Source organism: Triturus cristatus, chromosome 2_1 (genome assembly GCF_964204655.1).
Source record: "Triturus cristatus chromosome 2_1, aTriCri1.1, whole genome shotgun sequence".
NCBI classification, from domain to species: Eukaryota; Metazoa; Chordata; class Amphibia; order Caudata; family Salamandridae; genus Triturus; species Triturus cristatus.
In genome coordinates, this window is record NC_140581.1 from 504,886,138 (window position 1) to 504,905,788 (window position 19,651).

At 44.9% G+C, this 19,651-nt stretch overlaps 1 protein-coding gene across 2 annotated transcripts in view; it reads left to right on the top strand.

Annotated features, from left to right (window-relative positions):
• Positions 1–19,651, top strand: part of RAD17 (RAD17 checkpoint clamp loader component) — a 472,816-nt gene that overhangs the window by 94,140 nt on the left and 359,025 nt on the right. For both annotated transcript variants that reach the window (XM_085632384.1, XM_085632385.1), the window contains exon 5: positions 16,779–16,935. In XM_085632384.1, the coding sequence (XP_085488510.1) occupies positions 16,779–16,935 (157 nt within the window). The remainder of the gene's footprint in view (positions 1–16,778; positions 16,936–19,651) is intronic.

A 19,651-nucleotide genomic window follows, 5' to 3' on the forward strand; every position in this document is an offset into this window, starting at 1 on the left:
GGGTGGTGCTAGTGGGATTATTTCCTAACTGTGGTTTATGTATGAGGTTTATTGCACAATGTGTTTAGGCCTATGTATTTTACGCCTAGTGTAATGATGACTGCATAATAGGATTTATGATGGCCTAACGTGTTTTATACTTATGGGGCCTATTGCCTCAAGTGATGATTGGATAAGGTAGTATGCTGACGATGCCCATGGCATCCTGTGATTTATTTCCTACTGTGGGTTGTAAAGGTGAGGTTATTCCCTAACATGAGTTACGCATAGGAGGTTATAGTCTGATGCGTTAAGACTTATGAGAAGATTGCATAATGTGTTTAGGCTTATGAGGTTGGCGCAGAATATATTTCTTGCCTGATGTGATACTGTGTATAATATGATTTATGGTTACAGGATGAAGCTGAGTACAGAGGTTGCCAGTAATTACTGATTGTGTTCTATGTTTATTCTAGATGTCCTTACTTTTACTATTCTTACTAAGTGATGGTTCTGACAGTGGTCCATGTGGCCCTGTCATGTGTATATAATCCCCTGTAAATATTGCCCAGTGCCAGTTGGCACAGTGTATATTGTGTGATTACCATCTAATATGTTTTATGATAATACAAAGGCTATTTTTGATATAACCTTGTGTGGAGTTCCTTTTGTGGTGTGCCTAGTATGTTGTTGCTGTGTGTGTTGCGCAAATGCTTTACACATTGCCACCGGGATAAGCCTGACTGCTCGTGCCAAGCTACCAAGGGGGTGAGCAGGGGTTATCTTTGGCGTGTTACTCCCTTGCCCTGACTAGAGTTGTGGTTTCTGCCATGCTTTGGCGCAAGTCTTAGATAGCCAGAAATCCCATTTCTAACACAGGGAAATTGAGTATTTGGGTCCTGTTTTCTCTGATCAAGGAGTGAAACCTAAACCATGTCTTGTAAAAAGCATAGTAGATGTGCCCGCTCCAAAAAACAAAAAACAATTGGTTTCTTTTCTCAGTTGTGCGAATTTTACGCAAATTTTTTAAAGAATTTCGAACACTTTGAAAAAAATGCTGACTTTATTTGGTCTGACACGTGTGAACGTACATTCAAAATCATCAAGAATGAGATTGTTAACGCTCCCGCTTTGCAGCCATTTATTGAGGGTAGAACTACTGTGGTGACAGTTGATGCGTATGAGTATGGTCTTGGTGTGGTTCTTTCTAAACTTGAAAAGGGTCATGATTTCACTGTAGGTTTTACCTCTAGAACTTTAAGACCAGCAGAACGCAAATATTCAGTGATTGATAAAATAATTATTGGCATTTGTATGGAGTGTTGAAAAATGTAAAGCATATGTATTCAAAAACAATCATTGTTCCCTAGTGAATATTCTTTCTGGGAAAAAGATTAAACGTACTACAGCTAAATTTCCAGATTAGCAGCAAAATTACTAAAATATACCTTCACAATCCATTACATACCGGTTGGAAAAAATTCTCAAGCTGACGGTCTGTCTAGACTTTCCATTGAGGAATCTGGAAGCTTAGAATAGGAATCAGAAATTGAGAAATGTTTCATTGCTTATGTAGGTGATGAGGGGTTTGTGAGACAAATGAAGATTGAATAAATGGAATTGAAAAATACCTCATTTTATGTCAGGTAATTGCGTTAGTGAAGTCAGGTTGGCCCAAAGAAAAACAATTGTCATATGATTTACAAATGGTTAAAAAAAATTCTCAAGAATTGTCCATAGAAAATGATATCTTAGTGCATGGTGACAAATTTGTTGCACCTTTATGGTTTTGACAATTCATAATAGAAAAGTAAGAGAAAGATTCTGGTGGCCACAGATGGACAATAACATTGAAGAATTTGTATCTAGGTGCATAAAGTGTAAATTGAGTGATAACGTTTTAGTCACAGAACGACAAGTGGATTCTACTATTTGGTGTCCACAAAAAGCTTGGCAAAGTGTTGGGGTAGATTTTTTGGGTCCTTACCAAATCTTACCCTATGGTATGAGATATTTTATAGTGATGGTGGATCATCATTCTGAATGGATAGAAGTGGAGTCCGTTTCTGAACCAACCACCAAAAAGGTGATTGAATGTTTTCAAAGAGGGTTCGCTAGAGAAGGACTACCGAAAGAGATCTTAACTGACAATGGATTTCATTTATTTTAACAGAAATTACTTTATTTTAAAATAAATGTGCCATAAGACACTTAAGGACACCACTTTACCATCTCCAGAGCAATGGAAAATTAGAGCGCTTTAACAAAGGTTTAATGAAGTGCATACAAGCTACCATAAGAAGCAACATGAATGTAGCTATATCTATACAAGAGTTTATCCGGTCTTACCGTACTACACCCCATTCAGTAACTGGGAAGTCTCCATTCGAACTGATGAGGGGGAGAAGCAGCCACAGAATTGTGTCCATATTGGGTAACCCAATTAGTCTCCAATCAAGGGGGGATTGAAGACTAGTGGAAATCTGCTGAGAATAATTCCAAGTTGGGCAATTTCAAAAGGGCAAATAAAATGAGTTCTGGTTTGGAAAAAGAGTGCAAATTAAAAGTACGAGACTGGGTGCGTGTCAAGAATCCTGTTCTGATTGGAAAAGTTTTATCGAAATTCAGAGATTCTGTTCAGGTGTGTGAATCAAGGAAAAATGATGGGAAACTTTCTGATGGAAATTGGTAGAATGTTTCTCATGTAGCCTTGACTACTCATAACGGTTGTACACATGGGAAATTGAAAAGGAATATGATTTTTGGCAAGATGGTCAAAGTTTTTAAGGAAAAGTACTCGCACTAAAGTTGTACCAAAGAAATGGGACGATTGTTACTTATTAATTTATTTTTTAGATGCAAACAGTTATTGTGTTTCTAATCTACTTTATTCTTTATCTTGTTTGTTTTGAGGGGCGCCGGGGTGCAACATTTTGCATTGTTATTTCTATACTTGTTGTTTTGTTAATGCTTCATTAAAAAGGGGAGATGTGTGGTGATGTAAGGATTGGAAGGTTGGTCTGAGAATCCTGTGAGGTCACTGGAGGACTCTGATTTACGAGTCAGTTACTCCGGTGCCCCTTCGTAGGAGGATGTACCTTGCTTCATTAAAACTTACAGTTTAACCCAAAACCTGCGTGGACCCATTACTGCACATCTTTGTTCTAGCCATGACTTCACTCGTTGGCGTAGTGATGTGTCCGAATTGTCCGTAGCAGACATTAGGCTTGCCGGACGGGATGACAAAGTAATAGAATGGAAGGATCTGTGTGATGCATTTCTAGATCCGGAAGTGGCTATAACCTCTTCTGATGATAAGCATATATCGAAAATGGGGAATCTGATGGGGGAGAACGCAGATGGAGTGGGTGTCTCATAACAGGGAACCTGGATTATAACGCATGTTTATGTCTGTGTAGGAGGCTAAGTGTCAGGAGCCTCAGAACAAGTTATTGTGGGAACAGTTGGGAGAATTGCATACTTCCCTGACCCTTTGGTGCCTGATTGTATACCTACTATGTCATTCAGTGCTGCTGTATTTTTTATAATAAAACTGAAAAATATAGGTTAAAAAAAAAAGTGAGGTTTCTTCAACGCGAGTGCTCCTTAGCATCCTCCAATCTGTACTAATGCTGCTGGGCAAGATCTAATAAGTATCTGACCGATGTATTGAGGTCTGACACTTCAGTTTTCAAGTCCTTCACTGATTTTTCACTTTCCAGTGATCTGTAGCTTGTATTAATGCAGTTCTGCTCTCAGTAGGTTCCTCTCCAGTGAAATAAGATCTATCTTATTTTCCAAGGTCTCTGAATCTTTCTATAATGGCAAGAACTTTGGCCCCTGTTGTATGAGCTTGGGTTCCAGGTGCATGTGGGTCTCCCTTGCCCTTGTGGGTTTGCCATTTCTGGATCCTACTGGGTATTAATCTACTTTGGTCTGTTGGGATATACTGGTCGCTCTATGTTTTCCAATAATCAGGGTTCCCTCCATCTCAGACAACAGGGAGGGCTGGACTATACCTCACCCTCTCTGGGGTACGATAATTCTCACAACAGGAGGATAAAAACTATAGCGGCTGGTCCGCATTGAAAGGTTGAGGCTGGTCTAAAGTTCTTGGTTTGTTACCTAGGTGAATTTAATTTGGTCCCTGAAAAGGAGCTCTTGCAGAGTGATTTATTGTTCAGACTGGTCTCTGCCGTAGAAATGTATGGTCATAGGAGGCCTGGATACTGGCCAACGCTGCCTGCAGGCAGCTCCCTACCATTCCCCCTCTTGATGATGATGCCAAGGGCACACTAATTCAAAGACCCTGGGAATAAACAGAGTCTCAGCTTGTTGGGGACAGCGGGGTTGAGACCAGGGACACCCACCCATGTTACTGGACTGTTCAACTTTTTCCTCCCTTTAATGACTTCAGAGGGTAATGGTTGACCCCAGTCGTTCTTTTCATTTGTTGCTGGCTTTTTCCTCACAGTGGTTGTCTTCTGTTGAGCTCTGTCTGGCTTGCAGACCACATGCCTCACATTTCCCAGTTCTGATTGGTTTGAATTGCAATTCTTTGCTCCAGAGACCTGCAAAAACCAAACTCAAACGGAGTTTCATTTCTAGTGACTTAGGCAAACTTGAATATTGTGAAGACTGGCTTGGTTTAGCATCAGGGAAGAATAGCTTGCACATATGCCAGTCTGCATATGTACTGCTTTATTTCACTATTGCCAGGCTATAGTGTGTGCAGTAGTAGTGATCTGTTCTGTCCTCTGAAACTAGCTGACCAGGAGGGTTTCACTATATATTTACACCCCATAAGCATGGAATTTGCCCCCTTTTTCATTGCTCGCCTGTGAAAATTAAGCACAAGGAGGCAAATGTGAAGTCTGGGGAACACCACTGCGGACTTGTCTATATTTAGTTGGATTGCCTTAAGTTTGTCAGTAAGAAAAGTTTTTATCCACCGGAGTGCCATGTCCGTGAACAAATATTTTTCTAAGCGAAATGGTAGTGTAGAATGGCCAAAGGCAGTTGAGCACAACAAAAGTATTACCGAGCTGACACCACTCCATCCACTATTGTCCCTAAATCATCTACAGCAGATGTAACCACTGTCTCGGTGCTCATATCTGATTAGAAGCCCCCTTTAGCACCATTTATTAGACCTAAACGTTCTACATAATATAGGAGCTGTGATGTAAGAGGGATTTTTTCAACTAACTTGTCAACTTAAAGAATTACAAAAGTTTAGTCTAGCTACGGTATTTTTCTAGGCTAGATCAGACGATTACTGACTAAAAATGCTTAATCAGTGAGATCCGTAGCAAAACATTTTTTTAATGGCAAAGATTAATCTTGCTGGGCAAATATTCAGTGGTAAACCGGATAGATTACTCTTAAACATTACATTTATTAATCAGTTGTAGAAAGAGGGTGAACGTGATCAAACCTTACATTAGAAACAGATCCCTCATTTTGTAGTTTATCTTTATCAACTGTGTGACATGCCTTGAACTTTTCTCAGCTTTATTGTGTAAATAAGATGAGTATCCAATAAAGCTAGAGAAGTACCACCTCATTAGCAGTGCCTCTCAAGTTTGCATGGGAGCCAAGAGATTTAAAAACGTATTTTCAAATATTATCGGCCATAAGGGTCTTTTATTTTAGTAGTATCTTCTTCTATCTTGTGGACTATAATTATTTGTGCCAATTTTTTTCAAATGTTTTTTCCTTCTTTCGCTTAAGTGGAGACTTCACTACTGTTTAATTAGCTTCAATTTACAGGAATTTGCTTGTAAAAACGCAATCTAATTCAAAGCAGTAGTAAGTAGACTGTATTTTATGTTTAAATCTTTTTTTATTATCATCATTAATGGGAGAGTGATACATCATCTTTCTTCAATATACTCTAAATTGCTTTACATACAACGTAAATCTTTGAAAATTCAATATTCGTATTACATTCTTAATACAGTTTTCATACAATTGTTTCTGTCACAGTATGCGTATCGTCATTGTATCGCAAGTACCAGCTCTGAAAGATAAACCAATAAATTGCAAACTATCATAACGCCTCCCCACCTCCCCTACCGGTAATCCTATTAGTACTCATACTGTATTCATTGAGAGCTCGGAGGTAGCGCAGTTGGATTGTTCTGAGGGATTTGAGTCTCTAACTCAGATCCGTTAAGCGTAGCACTCTTAGGCACTTAGGGCAAGTTATCTCGTTAAACTCTGTCGACAACAACGTTAAAAAAGGTTTCCACACCTTCTGAAATGCATTTTCAGAACCTAGTCAAGGAGACAGTAATATGTTCCATTCCTAGGATGTACCATATACTATGTAGCCAGCCTACCTAAGTGGGTGGTGTTGATGTCCCCCAATGTGTTCGAATATTTTGGAGAGCTGCCCCCAGTGCTAACCAAATCTGTCGTCCCTTACTGCTTTTGAGTGGATATGTTATCGGGTTGGGTAATCATAGCACCACATATACTGTAGTCTTGGTATCTGTGTGTCGAATTGTTGGTCTGTGTCATCTAAGATTCTGGACCAGTAAGTCGTTTAAGTCTGACATTCCCACAGTAGATGCACCAGGGTTTCCTCCTCCCCACAACCTCTCCAACATGTAGGGCTCCAATCCGGTTACCTCTGTTAAGGCGGAGAGGTGTAAGGTACCAGTACATAGCTATTTTCATAGCTGTTTCCATACTGGCCACGTTACGTGCTGTGTGTTTCACTCTAAAGTAAATCCCTTCCCATTCCTTCTGAGATAACTCTGCCAAGTAATCTCACCCATCTTTTCTGGCTAGGTGTGGAGTGCATTAGAACTGATTGTCTGAGCATATCTTAGAGCTCTGATATCAACCCGTTGTTGTTCTGTTTTGTTATTAACCATTTCTCATATTGCATCAGTTTGCAGCTAGCCTGCGGCCGTATCCCTGGTTGAAGTATCCAATGGCGTAATTGCATGTATCGTAACCTTTCCGTTTCCAGGACCCCATAATCCTCCTTTATCTGTGGAAATGAAATTATTCCCGTCAAATCAAACAGGTGCCCTACTGATCTGCATGGAGTGTCGTGCCACGCCTGAAATGCCTTATCCTCCATTCCTGGGGTGTACTCTCTGTTCCCAAACAGAAGCGTCATAGGTGATGGGAATGTTGTGAGCTTCCTTGTAGTAGCCACCCCCTCCCATACTTTCATCACAGATTTTGTAATCCGTGATCTCAGTAAACTTTGGGGTCTGTTCGACTTCTTCAGGAAGGGGACCTTCCATAAAGGAATCTCCGCTGGTGCTCTATCCTAGAATGGCCATCTCTTTTCAGACTCAGGCCTACTCCATTCCACCAGATACCTCAATTGGGCCACTTTGAAGTAATCAAGTAAGTTCGGGATCCCTAGACCCCCATTCTCCAGCCTCATGTATCCTAATTCTCTTCTCATACATGGCCGCGCTCCGGCCCACACAAAGCAATTGATTTCTTGATGCAGTGAGGTAAGGACCCCCTCTGGCGGGAGTGCAGGCGAAGTCTGAAATAAATACAATGCTTTCGGTAATAGAGTAATTTTGAAAGCGGCCACCCGCCCTAGGAGCGATAGTTGATGTCGCCACCAATTACTCAAATCCTTTGTAATCTGTCGCGTCAGCCTGTAGTAGTTTAATCTGATCGTCTGATTAATTGTATCCGCCAGTTACAGCCCTAGGTATGGAACAGACTCCACCACTCAAATCCCCAAAATCTGTTCACTTTCGTTCCAGGAGGTTTGGCTCGTTGGATTCAAATTGAGGATCAGCGATTTGCCAACATGAGTCCAAAAACACGAAACCTGACCAAAGACCTCCAGTTCCTTTAAAAAGGTGGGAAGGGAACTCTTTGGTACCTCAAGCGCCGCTATGATATCATCCACGTACAGGCTAATAGGGTGTGACCCCCCCCCCCCCCCCTCAAACAGTATCCCTAAAATCTCCGCATTTTCCCGAATCCTCTGTGCTAGGGGCTCGATATATAGTGCAAATAGAAGGGGTGACAACGGGCTTCCCTGCCTGATGCCTCTTTGGATAAAGAAGGGACAAGAGAAGACACCATGAACTCTAATTGAGGCTGTAGGCGTTACATAGCAGCAACCTACCCATTCCCAAAACCGGTCTCCCAACCCAAAATGCACCATTGTCTTTTCCAAGAATCTCCAATCCACCCTGTCAAACGCCTTTTCGGCATCAACCGTCAGTAGAAGCGCGTCCATGTTCGTTTGGTGGGGCTTGTCTGTTAAGTGAAGAATCCTCTTCGTATTATCTCCACTTTGCTGAGTTTGAATAAACCCTGCCTGGTCAGGTTCTATTAGATTCGGCATTAGCGGGCCTAGTCTTGTGGCCAATATGCCTGTGAATACTTTAAAATCTACATTAAGAAGCGATACCAGTCGATATGACCCGCACTCCTGCTTATCCTTTCCCCGTTTTGGTAGTACCAACTATTGCCACCACCAGCCTGGTTGAAGGGATCGGTCCTAGGCTCTCAAAGGAGTTAAATAATCTCGTCAGTATCGGGGCTAGGATATGACAAAATCTTTATAGAACAGTGCGGAGAATCCGTCCAGGCCAGGCGATTTGAGCAGTTTAAGTTGCGAAATTGCGGTGACCACCTTTTCAATCCATATTGGATCATTCAAGGATCTTGCTTGATCCGGTGTTATTTTGGACACTGTAACATTCTGTAAGTACGATGTCAAGTCGCATCCGGGTGGAGTGTCTTTTGTGTATAGAGTCTCGTAGAACTCCTGAAAGGTCTGGGTTATCTCTTGATCCCCAGTAGCGTCCCCCTTTCCCTCTCTCTTTAGCGAGTGTACCATTGTCTGCTGTTTTTGGCCCCGTAGCTTGCTTGCTAGTAAACGCCCTGTCCTATTCCCCCCCAATGTAGTAGGAGTGTTTAAGTCTAATCGCTGCATATTCCGCCCTATCCAAATCTATCCCTGCTAACTGTGCCCTTGCTGCTTTTAGCTGTCTCCTCACTCTGGGTGCCCCAGTCCAGCTATGTACCCGTTCCAGCTCTCAAACTTGTGCGGATAACTGTGCGCATAGTGCTTTGCGTTCTTTGTTTTCCGCCGCAGTGATAGCTATTAGTTCTCCTCGTACTACTGCCTTCATATCTTCCCACAGTATAGTGACGGCTACCTCAGGGGAATCATTAATATATAAGTAGTCGTTAATGCATTTGGTGATTTGACTTGTTGCCTCTCCGCCTTCTTATGGCGCATGTATTCTTTGAGCCTCCAACATCAAACCCTCCTCTGTTGTGGTGCTAACTGTATCTGAATAGTCACTGTGTCATGGTCTGAGAGGGCTCCCGGGTCTATGTCCACCTCCTTTGCCACTCTGTTAATCAGTCAAGTCGGGAAGAATGAATATTGTGATGCATGGGGGTGGGCCTCCCATCATAAGTTTACCAAACGCATTTCCTGTAGCCATTTCTTCCCTTCCTTTGATATCTCCCACTTCTGATTGGATTGCAACTTCCTCTTTCTATTCTACAATTGAGAAGAACTGCTGGGTGAACGCCCTCGAGCGCAGTCGATGCCGATATTTGGCAGTAGGAGTGTCTCCTGTAGGAGTCACACATCTGCCTCAGAATTTTCTAACTAGGAGAGGATCGCTCTTCTTTTAATGGGATTGTTAAGCCCCTTTACATTTAGTGTGAGAATTTTCACTACCTCTCGCGACATTTCAGATAATTGCCTCTAATGTTCATCTGGGCCCCGATTAATACCCCATTTCTCCACTCTTCCTGCTCGCCCCCGCCTCCCTCCTGTTCTTTGGCAACATTCATGAATACCTTGAGTCTCATAATCTCTGAATACCGGTTGCCCCTCCTTTCCTCCCTAGCCCCAACTAGAACAAAAGTGAACATACCCTAAAATAGACCAGGATCCGCAGAACCAGTCTGCGTACCCTTGGTAAACCAGTTTGTAGGGTGCATCTAGTGGCCAACAATCTCCCCCCCACTCCCTTGAGTTCCGCCCGCCTGGCACAGCTATGTTCACTTATCTGACCCCTGTAGCAGTTCAAACACCATCTTTGGAGCAGGATTCGTTGGACAGGGAGTTCAGGATAGCCTGTCTCTCCTGTGCGATTGTCTCAGAGTCTGGTTTCGACGCTGTATCCAAAAGTCTGCCTCCCCGAACACGTCTCCATCACTCTCTTTGTCACTTTTTGGCCCCATTCTCCGAGTCTTCCTGTTGGGGTTTCTCGATACCAAGAATGCGGCATGCTTCCTGCAATTACCGGATTTGGTGCAGTTTATCTTCCCACCTGAATATAAGTCGAAAGGAGTGTCCCCATGAATACCTAATGCCTTGATTCTGTAGGTGTGTCGTAACTGGCCTGAAATCCTGTCATTTCTGCAGTATATTTGTAGCTAGATCCTGGTATAGCGTAATGACGTGGCCCTGATATGCCAGTGGTTGGTCCATCTTGCGCTTACCTTAGTATTTGTTCTTTCAACTGAAAGTCTGGTAAGTATGCCAGGATATCTGGGGGAGGCGCTGGTGCTTTCCTTTGCAAGCCTACCCTGTGGGCCCTGTCTATTTTAATTTCAAAATCCTGGGGCGCCTGTAGGATGTGTCTGAAGAGGCCCTGGAGGTATTGAGTGATATCCGTTCCTTCTTCTTTAGGAGGCACACCCTTAACTCGTATGTTATTTCTTCGAGAACGATTCTCCAAATCTTCCGCATGGGCTTGGATATCTATCTATTGGCCCCCGGGGGCGAAGTACATCTTGCTGCAACTGTTCCACCTCTTCATTCTGGGCCATCTTATGCTCCTCCATGCTGGCGACTCTTTCCCCTTCTGCGGCAAGGTCCTGCCGCAGTTCCTTTATCTCTTTTGAAAAGTGCCCTCTAAGAGCCTGTAGGCCTTCCCGAGAGCGGAGAACAGATGTTCCAAAAAGGTGCGCGTGACCTGTTCCTGAACGTTCTCCATTTCTTGTCCCCCTGTCGTAGTTGGCGATTCTCTCCCGTCTCCCCCGCATGCCTGAAATCTTAGTGAACATGTCCTTTACGTTTCTGTCTTTTTTGCCATGTGTTGTAGACATCTCTGATCCAAGCTTAGTGCAGCTGTTTCAGCAATTTGGTAGTGGGGTACACTCCCGTTGAATGTACGTAGGGTCTTTTAGAGTGATTCTGCTTGCTCCTGCGATGCTTCCCTCCGGCCTCCTTCTCGCGGCACTTTCCACTAGTATGATAGTGTCTCAGGATTACCACCTCTGTGCACGGGGCCCCTTGCTGTCAGATTAGACTCCCAGGCAGCCTGTGGACCAAGTTACTCCTCCTTCTCCTCAGGTTATCCCCTTGTCTCAAGTCTTAGGGAGTGTGGGCTTAGTGGATGCTATTTGGCCCAGGGCAATGCGGCGATTTGGGCGTGCCTGTCATCTGCTATTGATTACTTTGTCTCTGCAGGATCCGCCAGCCCCTGTGCTATTCTTCGCTAGTAACCACCATGCACCAATCGCCTAATAAATGCGCCCTTCATGCCTACACCTTTGTCGATGGACGTGCAGCAGGCCTGGCTCCCGTGTTCTGTTTGCCCACCTGGTCTGAGAGCCTGTTGCAGTCCTGGGGACCTTCGCGCCCACTGTCCTGGTCCGTTGTCCCACTTAGTTCACCACTGCGTGTATCTGTAGGGAGCTGGTCTAAACTGCACTATCTGGTGGTGCAATAGGGCGTTTCCCTCCTTCTTCATGCTCCACTTTACTAGAGCCCTACTTGAATTCCTCCCTCTGTTGTGCCTCAAGTGTGGCCTTCCAAGTGCTGCCGTCTCTTACCGCCTTGCTCTGACTGAGCGATCCGCAGTCCGGGTTTCTCCTCCTGCATCGGCTGTGCACTCGGGCCTCGCCACGCCGTCCTCACCGAAGCCGCCGCTGTCGCGCGGCTTACGGGCGTGGATCCCTTCTCCAAGGGAAGTCCTTGACGGGACTCTCCCTGCGCTGCAGTTAGTCTCCGGAGCCCCGCAGGTCTGTTCACACTGGTCTCGGCCCGTCCTCCGGACACTCCCCTGCTTTAAGTTCGGGGTATTCGCCGCCATTTTGGGCAGCCCCTCTCGGCATCTGTCGAGCTCTTTTCTTGGCGATTCTAGCTCCACTGCTGTATCTGTGGCTCGTCACAATAATCACGCTGCTTCCCCTTCACATCCTGGGGTCTCTCGCTACCCAGGAGCGCTGGGTAGAGGATCGGCGGACGGGAGCGGGGAGACGAACGAGACACGTCTTTCGCCATCTTGGCCACGCCCCCAAGTAGACTGTATTTTGATTGTTCTCGGTACCCACTTCTGAATTCCCCAACAATTTTAAAGTATTACAGAAAGTAGTACTTAGGTTATCTGGGATAATTTTATTCCATTTCCTCTTAACACTTTTATGTGAACCCTCATCCATGATGAGGTCCTGGGTAAATTCAACCAACATTGAGAATGACATACAAAATGATCAATTGAGGAAACCTCTATAGGCTTCTGAACTATTAAAATATTTTGTAAACTAAAAATCAAATCACGTCCATGTCTGGTTTGCACTGTGGGGCTTGCAACACCTTGAATACGTTTTCGGAACCCCATACCAGTAAGTAGTATCTTTTCTTTTTTTAAACATCTTTTTTTATTAACATAGCTCAAGATCATATGCATGACAAAGCAGTGAGCAAAAGGCACATAAACCAAAAGTGGTACATTACAGAGTTGAGGATCGGGAGAGTTACCCAAAGGTCCCGCTACAGCTGCCCCCCACCGCCTCTGAAGGTTCGGAATCTGCACCATGGGCCCCACACCCTCCTCCATTTCTTCACACAGCCCAGGATTTATAGACTGTTTCCTCCGCCCTCTGACACCAGTCCAGGTCCCTGAGCCACTGGTCCCATTGTGGAGGCGCAACCGCCCCCCAGGCGCTCGCAATGTTCCGTTTTGCCACCCCAGCCGCTGTAGCCAGCCAGATATCGTGATACCTGGACCAGTCCGTGTCTCCCTTGATCAGCAGTAGCAGCCACCTGGGCTCCAATGGGACCGGCACACCCACCACCTTCGCCATAGTGTCCGTCACCCGGGTCCAAAAAGGTACTATGTTCGGACATTCCCACAAGATGTGGAAGAACGTGCCCTCCTCCCGGCAGCCCCTCACACACAGAGGCGACAGCGCCCTGCCCCATGAAAATAGGTTTGTCCGTGGATAGTAAACCCTATGCAGGATTTTGAATTGGATGAGGCGAAACCGCATCCGGATGGCAATTTCGCGAGGGCCCTGCAGGGCCTCCTGCCAGTCCTCGTCATCCATGCTGCCTATATCTCCCTCCCACTTAGCCCGCAAGGAGACGAGGGGGTCAGGCATGTTATTAATGAGCTTACGGTAAATGGTGGCCGTTAGCTTCCCCGGTATGGGGTCAAGCAAGAGCCTATCCTCCAGGGGAGAATACTCGGGGAGCGAGGAGCCTCGTCGCAGGTAGGAACCCAGGGCATGCATGAGGCGCAGATAATGGAAGTGTTGAGCACTGTGCATGCCATACTCCTTTTGGAAATAATCAAAGGATCTGGGGGCGCCCCTCTTCCATACATCTCCCAGGTAATCTATCCCGATCAATCGCCATCCTTTGAAACCGGTCAGTCTCGCGACCTCTGGTAGTTGGTCCCCAAACCAGAGCGGCGTCCGACACGTGAGGGTGCCTGCCCACCCAAGAAACTGATGGGCCTCCCGCCAGCACTGTATGACCACCCCGGTATGCGATGGGAGGTCCCTGCATCTCCTCCTCGAATACAACAGCTGCTCACAGTTTCCTCCTGGCATAACATGCCTGTCAACCCTATACGCCGGCTCCGACCCCGTTGCGTACACCCACTCATTAACTACTTGTAGCTGGGAGGCCCAGTAATAGAGACGGACATCCGGGAGGGCCAGCCCCCCGTCGTATACCCCTCTTGTAAGCTTACCCAACGCTATTCTAGGGCTCCCTCCGTCCCAAAGCAGGGTCCGCACCATCTGTGAAATACGCCAGAACACCCCCCCTGGGATTGGGTACGGTGAGTTCTGTAGGATATAGAGGAGGCGCGGTAAAGCCAGCATCTTGAAGAGCCCCGCGCGCCCCATCAGAGACAGAGGCAAGGATCGCCAATGAGAAACATCCGCTGCTAGGCGCGCCAGAAGTGGTTCCAGGTTTCTTTGAAAGAACACCTCTTTATCTCTAGTCACATACACCCCAAGGTACTGAAAACCCTCTGACACCACCCGGGCTGAGCACCCAGTTGGAATCCGCGGGGTAGGGCCAGAGAGAAGTAGTATCTTTTCTGACATTGGGCTACCCAACCATTGTCATCACCTATGACAAGTGGTTTGTCTAATGTACTCTGGCAGCGCATTGTTAAATCATCCAACCAAATGGAGCAGTTGTCACCTACATAGGAAACAGTGTTTTCCATGGCTCAAACCTGTCTACCCTGCCTGCTCATCATTGTGATCGTCCTGGCATTTTTTCCTGACCAAGTAAGCGTATGTCTTGAATCCCCAGAGAGATGCTTCACATGTTTTACTCCTGTCCCCCAGCAAAGTTCTATAATTCTTAAGGAAGGGTTTATATCAAGCATACCCATCCCCTTTCACACCTATCTGTCACCCATTTCACATGTTTATTTTTCCACTTGCTTCCTATAGAAAATGTATGATTTCCTACTAGCTACCCCTTTCCCAGCAGTTATGATGATGTGTGTCATTATGAAGGGATGATTGAGACTGACAACAGTTGCAAACCACAGCATTGACTTCATAGTTGGTAGTGACATCTCTCTGTACCAATAGACATCTTTGTGTATGGAGTTAGGGGGATGATTACAACCCTCCATTAACCATCCAATGAAGACACTGGTATTGGTGGATGTTGATACTAGTCCAGGGGCATAGATCATTTTACATAAACTCCTAGTGAACCTGCCTATTGACTCTCCCTATGTAAATCCATTCAGTGTTCAAAAATAGGAGCCCTTGCTTTCCTCCGAAAACATTATGAATTTAGGTAACATTTATGAGTGTAAATAAAGAATGGGAGTTCTTCTTTCTAGGGTTCCAGGGTTTGTTTTCATGAAGAATGGCATATGAAAACAGTTCTTGTCCAACTAGATGTATGTTCTGACCATTTCCCCATGTTTGTTTCAGATGCTGTCCAGTCAACCCTCTTTCCTTCGTAGTTCAGCGAGTAGTGTTTTGAGGATTGCATCCGTAAACGCTGAAATATGAGCTAGTGTGAACAAGTTCTAGTTGACCAGCCTGTGACTTTATAGAAGATAGCACGTTTAAAGGAAGGCCACTGGCCTGGCACCTTGCCCACAACTGAAGGAAAGGGATGAGATCTGTGCCCATCCCGTATCATGAGTTCAACTCAGTTAGAAGAGTTGCTGTCACAGCAATGGAGTCTGATTGGACTATTTGGAGAGAGTCCACAATCTACACTACACGTTATGGGATTCTCTGTGTCATAGATTCAGAGACAGCAAGACAGTTAGTTATAAGGAAAATCGCATTACAATCAAATGCACAAAGAAACATGCACTCGAGTTTGACTCGGCAACTGCCACAACGTTGGATATAAATTGATACCTGGGAATAGATTGTGTTCACGTTTGGCTTCTTTGAAGTTGTAAGCATGTGTCATTGGAAGGATTGTAACAATTTCAGTGTACTGTTTTTCTTCCCCTCCCCCGAGATCCAGGTATAGTTAGTAGCATTGTTGAAAAGCCTGATGCATCAGCCGTTGAAACAAAGTTTAGAGTTTCCTCCATCCCAACCTCCTGACTCCTGTATGTTAGGAGCTTGTGCCAAGACTGAAGTGCCTTGTCAAGCAGGACTGTGATGAGCTGCAGAGTCATAGATCCCTTCTTTGCATGTATCTCCACTTTTCCTCAAAAAAAATCCCTTCGTCCTGTACCTTTGTTCCCTGTTAAGGCAATCGATGACTGCTCAAGAAAGAGTTCAAGAAACCTCTGGGCTGAACCTCTCCTTTAGTTCCAGGTTGCCTGATAAGCTCTTCTTCCCGCTTGGCCGTGCAAAAGCCATTGTGGGAATGTCTGTCTTGTGAGGTCCCTTGAACATTACCCCCTACCGACTTAACTCCTTTCATGGCCACAAGTATCTACATAATCGCTCCTTGTCTCATCATCCTCCATTTCAAATCTAAAATCTGGCATGACCACTCACTGTATCACCAAGTCAGCTGCTGGGGCCTGCGCAAGGCCAGCAACAGTGCAAGTAATGAGCTGTGAACCGAGCCGCTAGGTGAGCAGCAGACAATGTGGGCTCTACACTCTTAGGACAGCATAAGCAGACAGAACAGAGTTGCATAAAGTTTGTAGGAGATGGGCATGTACATTGATATCCTTGTCTGCAAACTATAACCTTTTACTTGTTGCTTTGCCTTTATACAAATAAAGGTCTTGTAGTGTTAAAAAGATATAACATTGGTTGAACATTCTAAGTATTACCATTAATTCAGGTGTTAAGCATATCTGAGTTCTCCAAGCCTACATAACCGTCCAAGAGTAACCCTTTTTGCTTGTATTTGCTCATTGTAGTTCTCTGTTGTCCCTGGAGTGCAGAGATCATACTCTAATTGTTACATGGATTGTCCAGCACCTCTGAGTGCCCAGGAATAGGGACAACTTGTCAAATGATCACTATTTAGGAACTATCACCTGTCAAGAGGTAGGACTTGCTATATAATACATTATCGATGCGTGTTATAATATCTTCTCTTTGCATTCACTTTATTAACAGTCATTCTTTTGCTGCAGGGTGGTTCTGTTTTGTTACTGACTGGCCCCCCTGGTTGTGGAAAGACTGCAACAATGAGCGTGTTGACAAAGGACCTTGGGATTCAGGTGCAAGAATGGACCAATCCAGTCACAACTGAGTATAAAAAAGATGAATTTAATGACGTTTACGACCGAGGTAAGTTGTTCCTATTTTCACTTCTTCTGCACACAAGGACACATTAATTACTTGATTCCGTGTAAGTGAAGAGTTGGAGAGTTGCAGTGCCTTAGCTGCATGGCTCTACAGTTCTTTTATGATGGGCTGTTTATAATCCCTTTGGTGGTTTCAGTCCAGTTCGGACTAGAAAAGCATCCTGTACACTCAAAACTGTCATCACACCCGTCACATATTGGCACCCATGTGATGGTCTCAACACAGAAACAAATGATCATTATTAACATTTGGCCAAAGTAATATCCTGGCACCAGTGGTGACTGGTGAATGCAGTGGGGCGTAACTACCTGCCAGAAATGCACTCAGGAAGCAAGGCAAAGAATGACAGTTTCTTGTTGGTAGTTTTTGAATGTGGCTTTGCCCCCAAAAAAACGTTACAAAAAAGAGGACCAAGTGGTGAATTTTTGATGCACAGTTCTCAAAGGGCAACAACAAAAATATTCAAATACTTTAATGATATGCAAGCCAAGTCGGGGATTTCACCCGCACAAGAAATCTGTGAACACATTGGGGCAGAACACAATGCTCATTTCAGCACAATGTCACTAAAACTGGTTGTATACGCATAAGTCTCACAGACAGAACATCTAAATTTACAATTTCACATGGCCTAACATGTTTCAAAATGTATATATATTTTTAAGTATACGTTCAATTTTTTCTCCCTACACCTTCCAAGGCGATTTTAGAGATACGTTTATCACTGAAAATCAATTTGGAAGGAGCATATTGGAAAAACCAAATCCAACATTCACCACGTCTGGGCAGCCGAACTAGACAAATCCTAAAAATGCATACAACAGAGCTGCTGTTTTTATTCCCGAGACCTTAAAAGATGGGAAATCATTCGGAATAAAACAGACTTGCATGTTTATGCCTCAGACAGCAGTAGTGATAGAAAAAATCTTCATCACTGTAGATGATGTAATGCCTAGTTACAAGCCAAACAATAACTGCTATCTAGTAACAAGGAAACAAGATCAGCACTAAGCCTTCCCAACACAGCACAAATTAAACCCTTTTGACTCGGACATCAACTTACCATTCCCCCCAAACTATGCATATTTTCATTTTGGAAAAAGAAGCTTATAAAACCCAAAATAAAACTTTCTCATCTTTGAAAAAGAAAAAAAAAACATGAAATACCTGTGTTTTATTTTTAGTATTTGCGTGTTTGGGCCCAAAACATGATTTTATTTCCATCAGGCCGTCTCAAGTACCACTACACTTGGGCAGATTCCAGCTACCAGGGATATCCATCGTATGACCTGGATTTCCAACCCTGTTAGGCCAGGGATATGACTGAGATGGTCAATATACCAGCAGTGGTGAAAATATTGACAAGAATGCCCGAATAGGCGACTCTTTAGAAATATCTAAGTGACTACAGTAAACACGGACCACAACATAGCATGAATACCCATATAACCACTGGCTCCTAAGCCCCCTACCCCTCTGCATACCCGAGCCCCAGTTACCCTAATCACCTCCCTCTGTCAACTATATGTGCAAACAAATGAAGGTGAACACAGTCTAGGACACACCCAGGCATTTGCTTCTCCTGACCAGTGCCCCCTTCTCACTTTTTAAAAATCTAGTTTTATTATTTTTCAATGTAATACATTGCTCTCAAAACAAGTATTTGCAATGCAATCGGTCTCGCCATTGGGACCTTATTTGTATTTAGCTATGCAGCACATTAGCCTTGGTGCTGAAACATCTACTGTTCTTTAACGTGGAGGGAAAGTAAGCACCAAACTGCAAGACATGCCAGGTAGGTTACCCCCTACTGCAGTGTGTCAAGTAACCCACTGTACCCCCTGCTGCAGTGTATCCTGTAACCCACGGTACCCCCTGCTGCATTGTCTCCTGTACCCCCTGCTGCAGTGTATCCTGTAACCCATTGTACCCCCTGCTGCAGTGTATCCTGTAACCCACTGTACCCCCTACTGCAGTGTATCCTGTAACCCACGGTACCCCCTGCTGCATTGTCTCCTGTACCCCCTGCTGCAGTGTATCCTGTAACCCACTGTACCCCCTGCTGCAGTGTATCCTGTAACCCACTGTACCCCCTGCTGTGGTGTGTCCTGTAACCCACTGTACGTTGTGCAGTGTGCCTTGTAACCCACTGTACCCCCCTACTGCAGTGTGTCCTGTAGCCCACTGTACCCCTTGCTGCAGTGTATCCTGTAACCCACAGTACCCTTTGCTGCATTGTCTCCTGTACCCCATTGTACTCTCTGCTGTAATGTATCCTGTAACCCACTGTACCCCCTGCTGTAGTGTATGCTGTAATGTACTGTACCCCCTGCTGCATTGTCTCCTGTACCCCACTGTACCCTCTGCTGTAGTGTATCCTGTAACCCACAGTACGTTGTGCAGTGTGCCTTGTAACTCACTGTATCCCCTACTGCAGTGTGTCCAGTAACCCACTGTACCCCTTGCTGCAGTGTATCCTGTAACCCACGGTACCCTTTGCTGCATTGCCTCCTCTACCCCACTGTACCCTCTGATTTAGTGTATCCTGTAACCCACTGTACCCCCTGCTGTAGTGTATCCTGTAACCCACTGTACCCCCTGCTGTAGTGTATCCTGTAACGCACTGTACCCCCTGCTGCAGTGTATCCTGTAACCCACTGTACCCCCTGCTGTAGTGTGTCCTGTACCCCACTGTGCC